The sequence below is a fragment of the Thunnus maccoyii genome, chromosome 11 (assembly GCF_910596095.1).
Source record: "Thunnus maccoyii chromosome 11, fThuMac1.1, whole genome shotgun sequence".
In the NCBI taxonomy this organism is placed as follows: Eukaryota; Metazoa; Chordata; class Actinopteri; order Scombriformes; family Scombridae; genus Thunnus; species Thunnus maccoyii.
Window position 1 is genome coordinate 28675524 of NC_056543.1, and position 19439 is coordinate 28694962.

The following is a 19439-nucleotide window of genomic DNA, read 5'->3' on the forward strand; positions in this document are numbered from 1 at the left end:
TAGATATCTCCCTTCTCGTTTCTTTCCTTTTCTTGTTACTGCAAAAAACACAAACACAGAACAGCAGAATAATAGAATATATGCTGTCAAAATAAAATAATAAGAAAAAAATGACCCTGAATAGAAAAAAAACAAACGTATGTATCTAGAAGACAAAGATCTATAGTTGCACAATTAAGAACTTGTACTATATTCCTTATACACCAATTGAGGTTGGTAGATGTGTGTATGTATATTTTTCACTCACTTAGAATATATATTTTTGCTTACTTTTGTTTTATTGTAAAAATGTATTCATATCATTAATGATCACCTGTCACTTGTATTTACTCTTACCTTCTATCTTTTTTGATTGTAATGTACCATAAACACCAGGAAAAAATCCTTGTATGTGCAATAAACCTGGCAATAAATCTGTTTCTTATTTTTATATGAAATTTTTCATAAAACAATAGACTTTGTGAGCTTTGTCATCTGGAAGAAATAAAAGGTGAGTCCCATTTTCTTTTGTATTATCTATATATGTATTTTAGACATTGTAATTGCTTAAAAGTGTCATTTTCATGATCTGGCTCCACAAAACCCTAAACCCTCTTTTAAGTTACAGTTGTATGCTTGATTAGGATTTTTTCTACTGACAAGAAGGACTGAAAATCTGATACGCAAGTTATGAAAATTTGTATTTTGGGGGCAGATTTGTAGAATCATTTGAAAATGTATGGGCTCCATTCTGGATCCAGGTTATATTAATTTGTCATGTAAACCCCTGCTGGCTGGGCCTATTTGTATGCATGACATCATGAAAGTCATGTAAAGTCAAGTACAGACAACATGAAACACAACATGAAATTGTAACTAATTTAAAGTTTTCAAGGACACAACCTGAAATTGCAACTAACTGCAGGGATGAATGTTTAACAATTTACACTCAACAGATTTGCATCATTGCATAGATCAACCCTGCTGCAATCAGGTGATCACATTAGGCCTGTCTTGTCTAAACAGGTGTTCACTGAGTGCACAGATTCTACAGTTTTCCACATAACCAAAGAGAACAATCAACTGTTTGATCAGTTAGTAACAGACTTTGCAGAACTGATCTGCAATGCCAAGTCATACAAAGGTGCATCATGATAAGCTGCATTCAGTGATGTTCATACTGTTTGAAGATAGACTTGGTGTCTTTTGTGCTGTTGTTTTCCAACTCAAAGTGCTGACTGCAACATATTTCAATACTTGGTCAATTAAACATATGCTAAAATGACTTGTCCCCCCCAAGTAAAATTGCGTGTGACACTCATGTACATGTAGAAGCAAGTAGTGGGTCAGAGTGCAGATTGTGAGGTGTGAAAGGTCAGTGAACTGGTGGTGACTGCACAAGGAACCTTCATGTACACCAACACTTTGGATATGGAAAAAATATATATATATAGCTCATTGCTGAACAATCATGTCAACATTCTATTGAAAACCCTTCTTGAAAATATGAGCATGAACAGATCAGTTAATATCTTGGCATTTTAAAGATGTTTTGCTGGAGTTTCCTGGATGTGTTAATAGATGTGCACTGCCAGGCATGCTATAGGAGGAAGAATGCAGATTGTGAAGTATTGACTTTAGCAGGGGCAGGAGTTATTTTTAAGCCTAAGTGCATACCAGGGACAGCAACTGTGGCAAGCAACTGTTCACAGGCGGAAAGGACCTTCACTACAAGTTGTTAAAATATTACAATTATTCTGAGTATTAAATACTATATAAATGCATTGCACAAGACAATTTGACAATAGGCTTATTGCATAGGATTTTTATTCAATTTCAGACAGCATTTTAGAGTCACATTTCTCAAATTCTGCAGACTTTAAAAAAAAAAAAAAAAAAAATTCACAAAACACAGAAGGACAATCATCCATCCGAGCCAGAGTGCATCATTATCACGTTTCCCTTCCAGCTGAGGTATAAATAGGGGGAAAGAAGAAAGGAATATCCAGGGTCATCTTCCATTCACACAGCACACTGCAGGAGAGAGAATACACACACAATGAGCATTTCATGTTTCCAATTGTCCATTGTGACAAACTATCAATAGAGCATTAACAGGCTCAGGCAAAGTCAGTGAACATGTCAAGTGCTTTAGATAGATACATTGCATGCAACCTATTATGCATTAGTACATTCATATTTCCTCCAGCCAATTGACTAAAGATGAATTTCATTTACACAAGAGTGAATGAAAACAGAAGGGATGGCAGACAGCCAGGCCAGTTAAACTGCTGAAACAGGAACAGAGCCGCATGGTTTCAGGCATGTTTGCACACAAGAGACCTGCCCCACCCCTCCTCACCACACATTCACCATTTCTGCCCATTAGATGATGCTAGATTGGTACTGCAGTTAGTGCACAACAATGGATGAAATCAGCAGTAGCCAAGAGACAATTGAATGTGTTGTAAACAACCTGTTGTGTAGCATCCAAGAAAAAAAAAAAAAAAAAAAAAAAAAACCCTCAATACCTGCAGATATCTAGGGTGAAGTTAAATACAAAGGCATTTGCATGGTTCACAGAAAGGGCAGGCACCCATTTACACACTAGACTGACTCAATTCAAGTTGGACTTAAGTTGTCAGAATGGGTTTGGCAGAGAGTTGTCAACTCAGCAGTGTCACCAGTACATGCAAACAGTGTGTAACTTTGAGCCACTTCCAGTTCTAGTTCTGTAGGTAACCAATGAGATAAAAACCAAATCATTAAGTTTAAATAGAGGTCAAAGCAAAAATTTAAGTAGCATGTACAGTCACAAGCCAATGCATCTTTTAACCCATGCATCTGTGTTTTAAGTGGGTGCTTAAGCTTAGGTTCATGTTTGTAAAAATTTAGAGTGGTTGCCGGGAAACATTAGAATCACAATATATGAAAGAAACTGATGTAAATGTCGGTGTTTAGAGCACTGTAACCAGTGTTATCAGCACCACCACATTTTAAACTACCTTTCTTCCCACCCTCCACTGCAAAAAAGCACCATTCTGACCTCCTTTGTGCTGTGCACAGAAGCCCTTAAGAATAGAGTTCACATGTGACAGTAATTCTAGAGACTGACATGTAAACCAGTTCAAAACAGCTGAAATATTCCAGTTTTGCTTTACTTTGTTCATAATTGGAATTCATGCCAGTGCACTGGTGTTCTAGTCTTGCAGTAAAGTTTGTACTTGACACTGGATGAATCAGTTTACAGCTGAGGGATACAAATGACCCAGAATGAGGAAATTATAGTTTCAAACAAGCTAATGGGACACTTAAAAAAAAAAAAAAAAAAAAAAGTTACCCATGTGAGTGCGTGCAAGCTTGTGATGTTTGGATTTGTACTTACCACACATACACAAAAAAGGGAGATGTTAAATCTTGAATCCAAGCTGCCTCATGCAATCTTTGTGTGCCTCAATGAGTTCTGTGCAGTTTTCCTCTCCCTTTTCAATGATGCTAAAAGGAAAAAAAAAAATTAACACATTTTACTTCTAACAACAAGGAAAGGTTTTCAGCCTCCAGACAGTTTCTTACCATGCATCCCTGACTTTCTTTGTTTCAGGACAAGCACAGCATGGTTTTAATGGTTTCTTCTGCTCTGTGCTGTCAGTCACAGCAGCAGTCTCCACGCTGGCAGCAGACAGGGTCGACATCTTCTGGTTGAACTGGGAGAAATAAGGAGAGTGACGACTTACATTATTTGACTTCTTACTGCATCCATGGTGGGATTATATCATGAAACTCTGCAGAGCCAACAGAATCAAACTCAGGTGTAACCAGTGTAGGAAAGTAAAACATACTGATCAAGCATGCCAGTTCCTCTTCCTGGAAGATAATACCTACAATTGTAAACACCTGTATGTTTTAGTAAATTTCTTATTGTCCCGTTAGTCTACCTGGAGATGCTTATTCTTATTGCTGAAACTAGTAGACTGCAAGTTTTTTTTTTTTGTTTTTTTTTTTTAAAAAGTCAGTGCAGAACATTCTCCAATTTCAGCTTATCAGTGAAAAGTTGCCATTTGTCAATTTTAGAGTTATAAGAATGTTGAAAAATTACAAGACTAGATATTTCAGCCCTAAATATTATTAATTAAATATATTTTAAATTGTATACTGTTGGTTACACAAATCAAGCAACATGTAGGAATCACTTTGGGTTTCTACATAGATGTACTGGTAATTTTTCACAAGGAAACTAATTTGTTGCAGCCCTACTTAGGATCATTATGCCCATTCAGTGGCACTGAAGAGGGCTGCATGTGTGATGAAGCTGAGATGAGGAGCATCGGTACTGGTCGACACACACGACACAACAAAAGCAGGAGGTATTATGATTTTGAAATATTAGTCTTTGGCATATGAAAGTGGTGGAGCAAGCCTGAAAAGAACCACCACCATTGTGTTGTAATTTAGTATTATCTTGAAGTTACACAACTCCCTTGGCGCACTACATAACACTCACGCCAGCTAAAGTTAGCTAACGTTAGCTAACAGTGATGACGTTAAAGTTATCCACTAAACCGGTTCAACCACTGGTCGTCATTTAATACGAAAGACAAGATGAAGTTATCAGAAAACGTAGTGTAGTATTTAAAGAAAGAAAATGCAGTGGCTAAGCTATGTTATGTAACTTACTTGGATGGAGGCCGGCGGACGCTTCACCTTCAAGAACAAACCCACACGGAGAACAAGCTCACGTGTTGGGTTTTTATACAAACTCACGTGATTAGCGGGGTCAACAGAGACTTCTGGGATATGTAGTATTTTGCAACAATTGAGGAACTACAAGGAAACTTCCAGCAATTAGCTACTGTACATAAACGGCAACAAATTAGCATGACAAATAGAGACCAGAGAAGGAATTAATGTACAGTAAGAAAAGCTTGTTACATGCATACATTGTGATATTTACCTCGGGAAAGTGAAACATGTTTGTTATTATCTAACCTTTTTCCTGGCTCTGCATTTTTTTTCTCATTACTGAATGGTGGTGGTGATGGTACCCTATAAGCTTTTGTAACTTTTAATTTTTCTAGATTCGACAAAATGTGTTTTTCTGTTGAACGTGAAAGTTCTTCACATTGAAAACAGTATAAAAAATCTTAACTCAAGACTCACTTAGCTGAAACTAAACTCACTTCAACATGTGGTATTATATAAAATTCCCCATTTTCTGTGTTTTCAAATCAGGCTTTGAACTTGGTGAACATGGTCATTGTTAAACAAAACACAGGCAAAAAAATAAAGAAAGAAAAAAACCCACATATTTTGCCCACAAAAATCATGCCAAAGTAGACGTGTATCTACATTCAGATATGTTTTATAGTATAAAACAAAATGTATACGTGACATTTTTTGTATAAAGTAGTGGTTAGGTTAAGTTAGAATACAAAATTAGCTGTATAACTATACCTAAATACTAGCTATATATAACTAACTCATCATTTAACTTTGGCAAAATAGCAACTACAGTGTACAAAAGATAACAAGAACCTGACATTAAACACAACCAGGAATTACAAAAGAACTGCAGCCAAACAACATGAGACCAAATAAAGTTTAAAATAAACAATTTAAAAATATATAAATGAATACACATAAAATAAACAAAAATGGCAATGAAAAAAACATATATTAAGGGTTTGCATAAGTAAATTCTGTATATCAGGACAGCTTGGAGAGTGCAAGAGACATCATAAATTCAGCAAACAAGAATGCATGTCTTTGAATAGTTAGTTAGTTAGTTAGTGTGTCGTGCACATACGAGTGCCCAGCCTACATGGACTTACAAGGCGCCAAAGTATAGTTGCAGTTGTGAAACATTTGTCAGACATAGATAAAAACAAAACTTCTTACATTACATTGGAACATTGTGCCAAGCGCTACAAATAAAATGCCTTAAGCACAGCTCTTTACAATCATTCCTCCAGGAAAAATCACCAGAAATTAAGGACATTTTACTAAATAGTAATAGAATATAAAATTTAGTCATTAAAACATAAAAACTGACAATGTACTGAAAAGTGTTATTCTTGTATTGTAAAAATATAATTTTATCATTTAAAGTACAAGTGCAAGATTCATAAAAATATGGATAGCAGGCTCTTAAGAATGTGAGGCATTTATTTTCAGATCACTTAAGAAAAACTCTGTCAACAGTGAGGCTGTGGCACTGACACGTGACACTGCAGTTGATGCAGTACACTTCATCTGTATAAGATAAAGATGTAATATTTGAAGACATGCTTAATACCTCTTTTCCCCTGCAAATTCCCCCCTCTACACAGCCAGTGCACACACACACACACACACACACACACACATGGCTACAAAATTGCCCTGACCCATGAAATATTAATACAATGAATATCAATCATTCTGCTGCTCAAAACTGATGAAGTTGCTGCTACTGCACCATTATTCATGTATCATAATATTAAAATTCAGATAAACCTTTCTTAAACTGCCATATAACTAACCTCAGAAAGGTCCCAGGAGCAAGAGAAATCCATCTGCTGTGCAGTCATCAACTGTTTCTGAAACGTACAGATTGCACCAAGTGCTAATCCATAGGAGACGATGATACATTTGGTTATTATCTCCTTTGGATCCATCAAACCATCATCAAGGAGGGACACAACATTACAGGATGCACTGTAGCCGCAGTCTCATCAGGAGTTTTCAATGCTTTCATCTGTTGGGTATCATCTGTTGTTTCATTATTACTGCTTACTTATTTTTTCCTCCAGATGAAACAGTGGTGGCCATAATTTTAGCCATGTTGACTACAAGACGCATACAGCAATGTGGGGGAGTGAATGAAGTAAAGACTGGATTGGCTAATTCAGGGCCTTCTATCATGTGTATACACCATGTACAGTAAGTAAGTTACAAAATTACAAAACTAGCAGATCTTAATAATTACTGTTCCTATGAATCTACCTTCTTTTTTGTTGCTGCATGGCTGCTTTTCTTTTTTTAATGTTTTATCAACCTGTAAAGTACTTTGAACTGCATTTGTATGAAATTGAACAATGCATATAAACTTAAACTTGACATACTTACTATAGTGTGAGAGGTAAAAGTACACAGTGATGAATGAAGGAACCTTCATAAACCCTCTTTTTCTTATTCAATCCTGTTTTGTAGAAAATTTCCACATTCGCTGGAAACATCAACATCAGAAATATGGCTATGTGTAGGGGTCATAATCAGCCTCATCAACACCATAATCCTCACATCCTCACGTTTTCCTAAGTTTTCCTGTACTGTGTCATCATCTGCCAGTACACACTGGGGGATTGTATATTTTTCATCTATCATGGCAGCTCATGGTGGAAGAGGCCAAATACTTCCAGAAGAAACATGGACCTGAGGCTTCACTGTGTTATTTAACTGCTCAGTACCATTATTTTAGTGTGTTAACTTCTCTGTTAGTCAGCCAGTGGAGAAGTACTGTAAATATGATGTGTCATTTTTTCATAATACACAAGTGTGGCAAAAAAGTACAAAACTATTATGGTTGACATTTTTGTGCTTTCATTTATATTATGCCTTGGAGAGGTTTTCAGATTGTATCATAGTAATATTGTGTACAGATCAATGTACTAGATAAGAACATCACTGTGATAGGGCAGTGAAAACATACTATCTACAACATTGACTAATATGACCACTATTTTTTCTAATTAATTATATAGTCTATAAGGGTTAAGATTAGGGTTAGGAACAGGGAAAAATCATCACAAGTTCCCGAGACATCTTAAAATGACTATTTTTTTCTGACCAACAATCCAAAATCCAAAGATATTCATTTAACAGTTCCACTGTGTCTCAATAACTGAAAACTGGATGATTCACAGCAAATCCTCCCATTTGCGAAGCTGGAACCAGAGAATGTTTTTCATTTTTACTTGATAAATGACTAAAAAAAGTTAATTGAGTCCTAAAAGTTGTTGCTTATTGTCAATGTTTTGTCAACTAATCAATTAATCAACTTTTTTACAGCTCTACACTGTAGTGTGTTTCTGTAAAATCTCAGAATGACGTTTTTATTCTTCGTTTTAATCATTAAAAAGTAAAGCAGTGTTTTTTGTAATCATTGATGGTTTTCTATACTCTCAACTATTTTTGGCAGATATCATATCCTGTGCTGTAAAAGATAGCTACTGGTGGGTAGAATATACAACAGTTGCCTGGGAGTTTTGTAATATGAAAAAAGTTCATTTTCTGTCCTACAACAGGAAAGGTATGTGTGTTTTCACATGTCTACTGGGTGTCCTGTGCGTCACCACAGCAAAGCAGTGCGTAAGCAGAGGCACTGAGTCACTTATTCTAGTTTGAGGGCCAGCTGTGTGCTAGATAAATGAGCAAGTAAGCATATTATTTGTTTGCTCTGGTTTGTATGATAGATATGCACCTTATTTGAAACACCCTCTGCTACAGACTTTGCTTCGTTTTTCACAGTAGAACAGTCCTTATAATGTGGCACTTAACACCTACTAATGAAAAACATACAGGAGGCATTGAAATGCCCATCAAATGACTCAGTTTTATCTAAAGTCTGTCTCTATTTTTATTTTCTAGAAGTCTGCACCCTGAAGGAAGAGAGGAGTAGAGCTTTGAAGTCCTGACCGTCTGTCACCTCTTCTTCCTGTCTGCACAAAGCTTCTAGCTGCTTCTAGAAATACAGAAATGTAAGCACTGTTTGTTCGTCTTTCTTTATTCGGCAGCAAACAAACAATCTCCCATGTATATCACAATAAACTCTGTTGTAACAGAGAACTTGTCACATATCAACACAGTGAATAAATCAAGGCAGCAGGCCTGAAAAAAACTAACCAATCTTTTACTAGATTACAGTGTAACATTAATAACCAGTGTTTTTTGAAACACCTAAAGTAAAGAACACATCCACAACAGTTTCTTCTGTTATTTTGCTGGATAGCAAATGTGACTCTCAAGTCGGGTAGGCATACAAATTGTTCGTATATTGTCTCCTACCAACAGTAAATGTTGTTTCCAAGTAGTTTTAGTTGCCTAAACCTAATCAGAGTTGATGGTCTGACCCAATGTCAGAACACACAAACTACTTTCACTCAGCCCTCCTACAGCAAATACTGACAGGCCATGGCAGATCTGGTTGCTAGAGCAAGATTATTATATGATTTGAAAAATGTAGCTTAGATTTCATGCTTAACAGTTACAAGCTACTGAAACAAAAGCTACAATAGCTTAATAGGACATTCAATAATTTCACTAAAGCACTTATCCTGTTCAGGGTCACAAGGGGCTGAAGGCTGAGTGCACCTGCATAGGTTGGCAGTCTATTACAGGGCCAAGACACAAGTTTTTCTCTGTACCTTCCTATTGCAAGCAATCTAACATGAACCAAAAATATTCTAAAAAAAAACATTAATCTCATAAAATGCCCTTCACATTATTAGACACATCTCATGCACTAAGCTGCCAGTAATTCACCTTACCTACTGACATGACCTCTCAGTTAATCCCACTGCGCTGCTCCTCTAATATCATTTCTATTTTTCATTTCTCAGACTTTGCTTGCATTGAATCGTACATCCAACCGAGAAAAATGAAAAAGATCCAGCTGAGTAAAATCCCCAATCTGCTACTACGTAATCCTCAAAATGAAAATATCTCAGCTTCTGTTTTGTTTTGGTGCTGATGTGAAATGTAATACAAACAAACATCGCAGGAGCTGGCTCAGAGCTGTGAGTATATGTACAGCATCAGGTAACACAGTACAGTGTTTAATTACATCCCTGGTAGAGATGGCCCAGACTGAACTTGTGCCTGCACATGCTGCCACATGTCTAATTCAGATGACAATAATAATGATGCCCTCCCTCCCTACACACACACACACACACACACGCGCACATATCCATTGTCTTCAGTATTAATGTGAGCTGGACCTTACCCTCCTGACACGGCTTGATTCATGTGGGGATGAGACACAGATACTGAATAGTTGATGAGCTGGGAGAAAAAGAAAAGAAGTAGAGGGGTGGGGTGGGGGCAGAAATAGAGAGAGGCAGATGGAGAGAGAGAGAGAGAGAGAGGGAGAGAGAGAGAGGGAGCAGAGAGACGGGTACCCACTCGCCTCGCTTCGCACAGCTTCAATAAGCCCAGAGGTTGGGAGCCTTGATGGAAAATTACCTTGTGACCAAAAGGGGAGGTCAGGACTGGTAGAGGAGAGCAAAGTCAGACCCCACTCGTCCAGAGAAGAAAAAGGAAGCAGAGCAGAGAGGAGAGGATGGCCTGAGCGTTCGGATGATCAGAGCGGACTGAGGTCGGCCATGGAGAAACTAAAAAGTCCCGCCGTGGGATGCACCACAGCCACCTGTGGATGGAGAGCCCTGCTGCTCCCACAGCTGAACAGACAGTCCCTGTACATGTACGGCAGCGAGGTGGCCGTGGAGAAAGAGTGCATCCGGCAGCTGCAGAGCGGAGTCTTTGTCATTCATCCGTTCAGCCTCATGAGGTATTTAATATATTTGATAGATTCAGGCCAGTCCTGTAATGAGCCACAACTTCCACTTTTAGTTTCTCTAAAAGTTGTTCTGTAGTTAAATATTTACTTCATTTCCCTCCCAGATGCAGTCTTATCTTAACAGTTTCCTCCATTTTGCTGCCATTTTGCATTACTAACCAGCATCGAACATTAGTCAACAGTGTAACAGTGCAATAATATAGTAATCATAATTTTGCATTGATACAACAATCATGTTTGTTAGTGCACCTCTGAAGGCGCAGTCAGAAAACCCTCTGAAAACAAAAACAGACATATATACTAATTACAATTAAATTGTGAAGAGCAAAGAAGCAAAATTACTAACCTAAAAGTAAGAAAAAAATCCTAAGGTTAATCATCAATATAGGAGAATTGAAAATATTATAACATGATATTATATAAGATGAGAGTGGAGGATTAGAGTGGTGTGTCTATGAAAACATATTTTCCCAGACAGCTGGAGTCACATTATCCCTGCAATATTGTTATTATTAGTCTGTAATGTGATCAGATGGAGTGAAAACAGAGAAGGAATGAAACAATCGGGATCACAGAGCAGAGTTATTTGAGCCTGGCAATTGAACCCTGGCTGAGGAGATGTGCAGTTACAGTATCAAAGTATTTAGTGTGCATAAATCAGCTTGCCTTACCGACTGCAGCACGACTGTCTAATGAGTCCCTCATGGCAAATGAACTGAGACTTTCCTCTCCAAACCTACATGGAAAATAAGATCTAAGGGTTAGTCAAAACTCACACATATGGCTTGTGATCTCTTTCCTGCAGGAGTTACTACATTATGTGCATGATGGCCATCACATTTCTGAACCTGATTGGGATTCCCATGGAGATAGCCTTTCTGGATGGAAACAGCGGGCTGGCATGGGAAGGTTTTAACGTGTTTTCAGACACGCTGTTCCTGATTGATGTAGCTCTGAATTTCCGAATGGGCATCATAGCAGAGGACGGCGAGGTGAGAGTGGCTGTACTCTATTTTCAGACACAATCTGGAAGACTATAATCCCTGCACAGACAAGCACATACAATCCATCTCTGCCCCATCTGTAATCTACTTGATACACGAAAGGCTAGATTAACAAATACCCCCTCCTTTCCTTTAGCTCCTGGAAATGGGCGAAATTGGCACCTGCTGTTTGATTTTATAACAGGGATCATGATGTATTGGATAAATGAGAAGTATAACATTTCCATTTAAGTATTATGTTGACTATATCCTGTTTGTTTTCATCTGCTCATGCTTTATGATTTCCATCATGCCAATCACAAATGGCCCATCTGTGGTGTTTTTTCTTCCTGTGGTGTTTACTCTGGACCACGCAAGCATCTGGTTTTGCCAGATTTATTCTCAGTCGGTTTCCGCCTCTATCAAGCCAGTTTAAAATATTCATGTATGTGCCTCGGCAACAATTCAACAACGCTGTCACATTAATGTTGATTTCCTCCGAGCACATCGCTAAACTCAGCTGACCTGTCTGTCTCCCTCTAATTTCTGGACAAACTCCCAAAATATTGATTCAGTTCAAGTATTAAATTATACATCTGATCGTTGCATGTGCTGCTGAGCATCTTCATCCATCTGCTCAATCTGCTGCTCTGTTCTTTCTCACAGGAAGCTATTCTGGATATCAAGCGGATCCGAGTGAGTTACCTGAGGACATGGTTCATACCGGACGTTATAGCTGCTTTCCCAATCGGCTATATACTGCTGTTTGCGGTAATTAATGAACAAACTTTGAAGCAGCAAACAGCCAAGAGTGTGCTGCAGTAATTTTTTAGTTATGCTCTTAATTTAACATGATTTGTTGATGGTTTGTAATAAACAACTTATGTAGCAGTATGAGATGTGATTTACAGACAATAATTAATAAAGAAAAAATGAAATAGAGGAAACAAATAAGATGTTTTAAAAAATATATTATACTAAAGTCCAATTGACGAAAATAGATTATACCATAAAAAATCAAATATTTTTAAGCATGAATTCAGCATCTGTATTTTATCATCCCAGGACTTACAGTACCACAATGACGACAACCCCTCCAAGACCAACAAGATGATGAGGATATTGATGTTTGTGCGGATCCTCAGCTTGATCAGGCTGGCTCGAGTGTCCAGACTGGTCAGGTTTTTCAATGAGGTGGAGAAAGTAAGTTTCAAACGGCTGGACAGTCTTCAAAGCTCACCTTTGAAATCCAATCAACCTTTCTCCTACCTGCAGATACTTTACCAGACCTGGCTCCAATGACAAATCTGACTTTAATCACTTACAATGTCATTTGTTAAACAAGAGCTGACACACTGCTCCTAAATCAACTGTTTGTTTGTATTGTTTTTGTTTTTTAGCGTTTTCTTGTTTCTAATCCCTCATACACTAAGACTGGGCTCAAACAACAGAGGTCGGGAAAACACAAAAGGGATAGGACACCTTAAATGTATTGTGTTAATGTTCATTGTAATCTCATAATGAAAGGCAATATATCTTGGCCGTGATCTGGATATTGCATAATGTGTCTCGTCTGTAATTTGTGTGTGACTCAGCCTGGAACTAGTGCCTGAAAAAAATAGTTTCTGGTGTGTGTTTTGGTACTGTGTTGTTGTTACGGGGCCCTCTCGCTTTGAAAATTTTTATTTTTTACATTCTCACTCATTTATTAATTTTACAAAAAAAATAAAGGAATCTGTTTGGTTACTTTTATTGTTAGATGAGTTTGTAACCTGGGACTCTTTCATAGTTTTTTTTGCTGTTGATATTATCACTGTGCCAGTATGTAACATGGCACACATCTCAGCCAATTATCATATTATCACTGTTGTTTTCTGTCATCTCCTTCTGACAGGTGTCAAATGCAAACTTGGAGGTGGTCCGCCTGTTCTTCCGTATCTTATCTCTGTTCATGATGATTTTCCTGCTGTGTCACTGGAACGGCTGCATCCAGTACTTTGTGCCCATGCTGGAGGAGTTTCCCACTGACTGCTGGGTCCGCAAAGAAAACTTGATGGTAAAACTAATTTCATAAAACTTTCTTTAGACAGACAGAATGAATGATGATGGTTATAGATGAGGTGTTTTGAATGACTTAATTAGTGTGTCCACTTTCCTTTAAAACCCTTATGTGTAGAAAATTAATTAAAGTCAACTGTTTTGAAAATCAGCTAATTGTTTTTTTTTTATTTAAATCATTTTTCAAGCAAAAATACAACACATTCTCTGATTCCAGCTTCCTCCACAGGCGCTACAATTATTCCAGGGTAAAAACAGTAATGTGTGCAGAAAAAAGCTATAAAGAGAAATTGGTTTAAAGCTTATGCTCCAGGAAAAGAATAATTGCTTGATATTGTTCAGGAAACTTATTAAATGGAAAATTGAGCTATCATTTGAGAATTAAAGGAAATGTTTTAACAAAAATTAAGAAAAAGTGGGTTATTTACACAAAATAAGATGACAATCAGCTTACCATTTTCATGGAATAACAGGAAATTAGAACGTATATGTCAGAGTACGCAATGATAACTTTCTGTTCTATGTTTTGTTGTATTTGTGCTACTGTCGCATGGTATTGTTTTTGCAGATTTTAAAACCAAATAAAAATGTAAGTAGTAAAATATAAAATGTAAAATGTATAAAAAATGCATGAACAGCACTCTAGCTGTTATAAGTGTAAAACAGTGAAAAGACTTATTGTTATTGTGAAGATTCAGAACTACAAAAAAAATCACTAAAGATTAAACATTTTTCCTCCAGAACGCCACAGTGATCGTGAAGTACTCTTGGGGAGTTTTCCGTGCTCTCTCACAGATGATTGCTCTCTCTTATGGCTCCATGGATGCACCCACAAGTGAGAATATTGATTGTCTATATCCAGCACTAGCAAAGCCCAGGCGTATATTCTCTCTCAGCTATAAATACCCACCATTTCACACTAAACAAGCTCCTGTATCGGTGTCGTGTTCCTCAGATTATGTTGAAATGTGGATCGTCATGGTCAGCATGGTGTCCGGCTGTCTGATGTACACCGTCCTCGTAGCCAACGCTACAACCATGATAGCTAACATCGACCCAGCAGCAAAGGAGTACAAGAGCAAGGTCCTCATGGGTGACACGTACTATCCCTCATCAACAAATACAGCACAGTAGTAAAGTTACTACATTTTAAATAAAATTGAGAAATGTAGTATGCAGCTCAAAAAGCTCTTGGTGCTGTCAAACTATGTGTCATGGAAGCCGGCTCCTGCCTGAAAACATTGTGACTCTCCACAGATGAGCCGTTTGGAGCACTACATGGCCTTCATGAAGCTCCCACCAGAGCTGCAGCTTCGTATCAGCAACTACTACCAGGCCCGCTATGGAGGGAAATGGTTTGATGAGAAAGACGTCATGGCCACGGTGTCCTCATCACTCAAAGAGGTACAGCTGTGGCTCCTCTCTGCTTAGAACTTCATGCTCATTGCTTAACTGCTGCTTTTATTTGATTTGTTTGAAAGATGGCCCATAGGATGCACCTCATATTGACACCAATATTAAGTGACAGTTAGGGCTGCAACTCCTCATAATTTTCTTAATCAATTCATCTTTTGATTATATTCTAGATTAATTGATCGGTCTTCAAACTGTCAGAAAGTTGTTAACAAAATTTAAGTTTGTGTCCCTCACATTAATATATTGTAATTTAAGAATTTAACTCATTATTGGTTATTTATGTTTTTTATGTAATATCTTGCTAGGCTTTGTTGTCCTTCAGTCATTTCCTTTGGGTCTTTGGTCATCTCATAGATTTTTCCACACAGTGTTTTATAATTGTCCTGCATTTTCCATGTAACATGATATTTTTATTTGTTTTTCAGCAAATCCTGGAGATGATGTGCAGCCGGCTGCTGAGAAAAGTGCCAATGTTTCAGAATAGAGATGAAAACTTCATCAATGTGATCCTCCTGAAACTGGATTATGAGGTTTACCAGGAGGGAGACGTCATCGTCCGACAGAACGTACCAGGCGACCGCATGTTCTTCATCGATCACGGCCAGGTCCTTGTGGAGACTGATTCCTACGAGAGAGAGCTGTGTGATGGAGACTTTTTTGGAGGTGGGTTGGATTTATTCTGATAATAGAATATTTGGAACATAGTGTAAAATATTCAGTAATTTGATAAGTGATTAAAAGACAGAGAAAGACAGGGAATTTGAAGTGAAAGAGGAAAAGGAAGTGGAGGAACATCAGAGAATTTCATAAATGGGTCACATTAGAGGAATTAATGTACCAGAATGTGTTTTATATGTTTCACACAGTTCTCAACCCATTCAACTGGAAACTATATTCTCTTGCTTCTAGAAAAATACAAACCAGGACCAAATGCATTTTTAACCCAAAGAAGTTAGGAAAATTCAGGGAGAAGATAATACATTTCATATCAAGGCCACAGTCTTAAACTTAAACATTGGTATTACCTAACCTTAGAAAACCCCTAGAAACATCTGGATTACCTAAAGCAAAAGTACAATAAGTACATAACAAAACTGCACCAGTATTACATAATGAACGTTGAACAGAAACAATAAAAAGTGCCAGCATGCCACATGAGATTAGATCACCATGAAATGTAACTGAGAATTTGACTTTGATAAAGAAAGAAAAGAAAAGGTCCCCTACCAGCTTTTCAACCATATCTCATGGTCTTCCTTAGAGAATGTCTTTTGCTCAGTTGTCATCAGTGTGAAGTTTCTTATTTTCACCGTTGTGTGCATCAGGGTTTTAAATTAATACTCATACTGTAGAATATTAACCTTTGTATTAACCTATGGCAAAATAATCTTACAGGGTCACACAAATTGCAAAAAGCAAATTTTCTCACTTACCCCTGATAGTCTCTAACTATGCAGATAGTTTTTACCTTATTTGTCCAGGTTTTAGGATGTTTTAAGGTTTGAAGTTTTCTGTCACAACCCTAAGATAATAGAGGTGAATGAAATGTAATTTGTGGTACTCATAGCATTGAAAAATTACATAAAGAAATATCAGCAGCAATGTGTCTCCAGAAACAGTGTCCCTGATAATCCACAGAACATGCTGTAAGTAAGCTGTTCAAAAGCCCTGCAACATAACTGCAATTAAGAGTAGTAATCCATGTTGAAACTGTGTCAGAGAAACAAAGGTATATTGCAGCGCTATTGGATTGGATTGCATAGTCTGCAGCTTAAGGACATCATGGCAAAATCCATTTAAAATTCGATCAGTTATTTGTCTTATAAAACAGTTGTATTCTGGATAATCCACAGACCTCACTGTGAACTAAAACTTTGAAAATGGTTGACAGCATGTTCTGTGGATTATCCACAGTAACAGGGATAATGTTTCTGAGAAGAGATATTTCATGTCATATTTCAAATCTATCTATATATCCGAACTTGGACAAATAAAACCAAATCTATCTACACGGCTAGATACAACTATTGGTATTTAGATTCTTTTATTAAAATTACTACTGTGAAATGGCAGCAGCAGTTCCCTTCTGGTGGCATTAGGTTTAGATTTTAGGCAAATTTAGTGTGATTTTGAAAGTTTAATTTTTCATTGCTCAGCATCATAGACTGTAAAAACTATGGACATAGCCAATGTGACATCAGCTATTGGTTTGTGGACTCCTGTTTTGAAGCCTCGAGTTTGGCATTTTGACCGTCACCATCTTGGAATTTTGGAGCCAGGGTGGAGCTGACCCTTATGCTAGCTGCTAGCTTGGTTAGTGCATTTACAGTCTATGGTTAACTGTGATAATATTAATGCTAATTTTCACCAGCAAAAAACAGGCTTAAAACCATTAAGACAAAATGTACTTACCGGAAAAAACTGAACATCCGACTCTTTAGAGGGTCTTTTTTAGGCAACCAAAATGTTACAATTAACTTGAACTGAAAAAACAATGAAATAGTGACGGCTTCAGCTACGCCTATACTCCGGAAATCTGGGGTTGTGCCATGGTTTAGTTATCTATCCAACGTTGTTGCAGTGGTAGCAATTTGCCTTTGACGGCACCCACCTGTCACTCAAAGCGGCTATGCCCTTAATTACTTTTTTTTTTTACTTTTAGCCTTAATAGAAATTAAACGGGTGAGTTATATAAGAAATAAACCACCCGCACAGTTGTCATGAATGGGGAAATTAGCTATAGTGATCAAAACTGTTTTTTGTACCAGGCTGTAGATATGTTCATTTCTGCTGTAAAGTTGGGCATTTTAACATGGGCATCGGGCATTTATGGGGATTGACTCGCTTTTGGCACCAACCTCAAATGGCCATTCAAGGAACTACAGTTTTTGGCATTTCCACGTGCCGCGGATTCATTTTCAGCCCTAGAGTTTGTTGCTTGCTCAGTATTCATTGTTTATTGTTTTATCACTTCACGCACACATACTGGATACACATGCAAGCCTCTGTTTGTTTGCATAGGTGAGCAAGAAGCTTTTTTTTTTTTTAAACTGCCAAACCAAAGTGAATAAATCTATCTTTTCCAATTGGGGGATTTATTTAATTCTCCAGCTTTAAGTGGGATCGGGTCCTAATCTTTTTGGCAGCAAACCTCAGCAGCATTTAGAGCTAAGCAGGCTTCCCGAAGTCTGGTTATTTAATTTAGGATTAATTGTCAGATCTCATCCCCGTCATTAGGGTTTACTCGCTCATTAACCACGCTCTTGTGGCTCCCTCCGTGTGTTCAACAGAGACATGTGTGCTGACTAAAGGCAAACATCTGGCCACAGTGAAGGCGCTGACTGACTGCCAGTGCTTCTCTCTGTCCTGGGACGACTTTCAGGAGGCACTGCGGGGCTTCCCAGAAGTCAAGAAGGACTTAGAAAAAATGGTTCAGCTCAACTCTGATGGCGGACTTGTGTAAGATCAAAAACACTCCCTGGACTTCTGTCTGTTTTACTGAATGAAAAAGACAGAAGCTACAGATATTATGAGATGGACAGTAAGACTGTGGATGATTCCACATCTGGGCACGAGTTGGACTCTTAGATGGACAGTTTTAGAGCTGACTGGGAGTTATTTTGTCTTCTAATCCATCAGTTATCAGCAATAAACTAAGGCCTCAACAGTAAAGAGGTCCAACGTTTCATCTCTGCTTCCTTGTAAATGTTGCAGTTTAGCAGTGATGTCTGGACAACTAATGCATATTTATGTGACCAAACAAAAGAAGATTCGGCAAGTCTTAAAGGAAAATTATGGTTTCATACGACTAAGTTTTGGTCATTATTCCTATCCATAACAACATTGTACTCACCAAGTTATTCAGATTAATTAGGTTACTGAGGTCTGGGAACACAGAACCATTGCCAAAAAGAAGTCTGATGGTTCAAGAAACACAAGCAGTCAGTTTTCATGGGGGGTTTGTCAGCTAAACTTAGTTAAACAAATGCCACAACATATACTGAATGCTTTGGTTGTTGATGTCAGAGAAAGTATGCAGGCCAACTCACTTTCTGCAGTCAGAAAGTTTTACCCCCAAATAAAGTGTTTCAGATAATATGGATAAACTGTTTATAACGGTTTATTTACGATCTGTCTGATCATCTGATCACTCGTGTTCCCTGCACAGTTGGACTTTGTCGTTGCAATGTCACCATGTTCCCTGATCTCACATATTACCTTGTTAGGTAATATCATAAATGCTAGAAACGATAGCCAAAGCTGCATAAATAAAAGCCCAAATTGTAATAAACCATAATTTTTCTTTAAAGGAAGGTAAAATACTCAAATGTACAGTGTCGTTTTTCTTTTTCTCTAAAATGACATTTATTTGTAAGTAATATTACACAAGACAAGTTAATGCCACTGTGAAAGCAACAGAAATAAAGCAATAACATCAGACGGCTTCT

General features: G+C 37.6%; 2 protein-coding genes across 5 annotated transcripts; one reads left to right on the forward strand and one right to left on the reverse strand.

The window, feature by feature from the left end:
* Positions 1 to 1789: 1789 nt before the first annotated feature.
* LOC121907359 (cytochrome c oxidase copper chaperone) lies at positions 1790 to 4758 on the reverse strand. The gene is made up of 4 exons (XM_042426879.1): positions 4654 to 4758; positions 3553 to 3683; positions 3365 to 3474; positions 1790 to 2013 (listed from the first exon to the last, which is right to left on the reverse strand). Exons 2-3 carry the CDS (start codon positions 3669 to 3671, stop codon positions 3390 to 3392), a joined length of 204 nt encoding a protein of 67 aa, XP_042282813.1. The 5' UTR covers positions 3672 to 3683; positions 4654 to 4758; the 3' UTR covers positions 1790 to 2013; positions 3365 to 3389.
* On the forward strand, positions 3691 to 19433 carry hcn5 (hyperpolarization activated cyclic nucleotide-gated potassium channel 5). 4 transcript variants are annotated; one of them, XM_042426875.1, is made up of 14 exons: positions 3691 to 4343; positions 6768 to 6897; positions 8262 to 8391; positions 8605 to 8714; positions 9576 to 10525; positions 11340 to 11526; positions 12184 to 12288; positions 12583 to 12720; positions 13412 to 13573; positions 14317 to 14410; positions 14531 to 14658; positions 14833 to 14979; positions 15417 to 15654; positions 18282 to 19433. In XM_042426875.1, the coding sequence occupies exons 5-14, from the start codon at positions 10080 to 10082 to the stop codon at positions 18452 to 18454; spliced, it is 1818 nt and encodes a 605-aa protein (XP_042282809.1). In that variant the 5' UTR covers positions 3691 to 4343; positions 6768 to 6897; positions 8262 to 8391; positions 8605 to 8714; positions 9576 to 10079; the 3' UTR covers positions 18455 to 19433. The 4 variants fall into 4 exon arrangements, with proteins under 4 accessions (XP_042282809.1, XP_042282808.1, XP_042282811.1 ...); XM_042426874.1 differs by lacking the exon at positions 3691 to 4343 and adding an exon at positions 4745 to 4890; XM_042426877.1 differs by lacking the exons at positions 3691 to 4343; positions 8262 to 8391 and adding an exon at positions 4745 to 4890 and having other exon boundaries at positions 6768 to 6901.
* Positions 19434 to 19439: the final 6 nt, after the last annotated feature.

Bases quoted from the DNA above. Each gene is read 5' to 3' on its own strand.
- LOC121907359 (XM_042426879.1), bottom strand. From the start codon at position 3,671: ATGTCGACCCTGTCTGCTGCCAGCGTGGAGACTGCTGCTGTGACTGAC. The intron at 3,475-3,552 runs GTAAGAAACTGT...TTTTCCTTTTAG, and splicing joins AAGAAAGTCAGGGATGCATG to CATCATTGAAAAGGGAGAGG.
- hcn5 (XM_042426875.1), top strand. From the start codon at position 10,080: ATGGAGAGAGAGAGAGAGAGAGAGGGAGAGAGAGAGAGGGAGCAGAGA. The intron at 10,526-11,339 runs GTATTTAATATA...TCTTTCCTGCAG, and splicing joins CATCCGTTCAGCCTCATGAG to GAGTTACTACATTATGTGCA. The intron at 14,411-14,530 runs GTGAGAATATTG...CGTGTTCCTCAG, and splicing joins CTCCATGGATGCACCCACAA to ATTATGTTGAAATGTGGATC.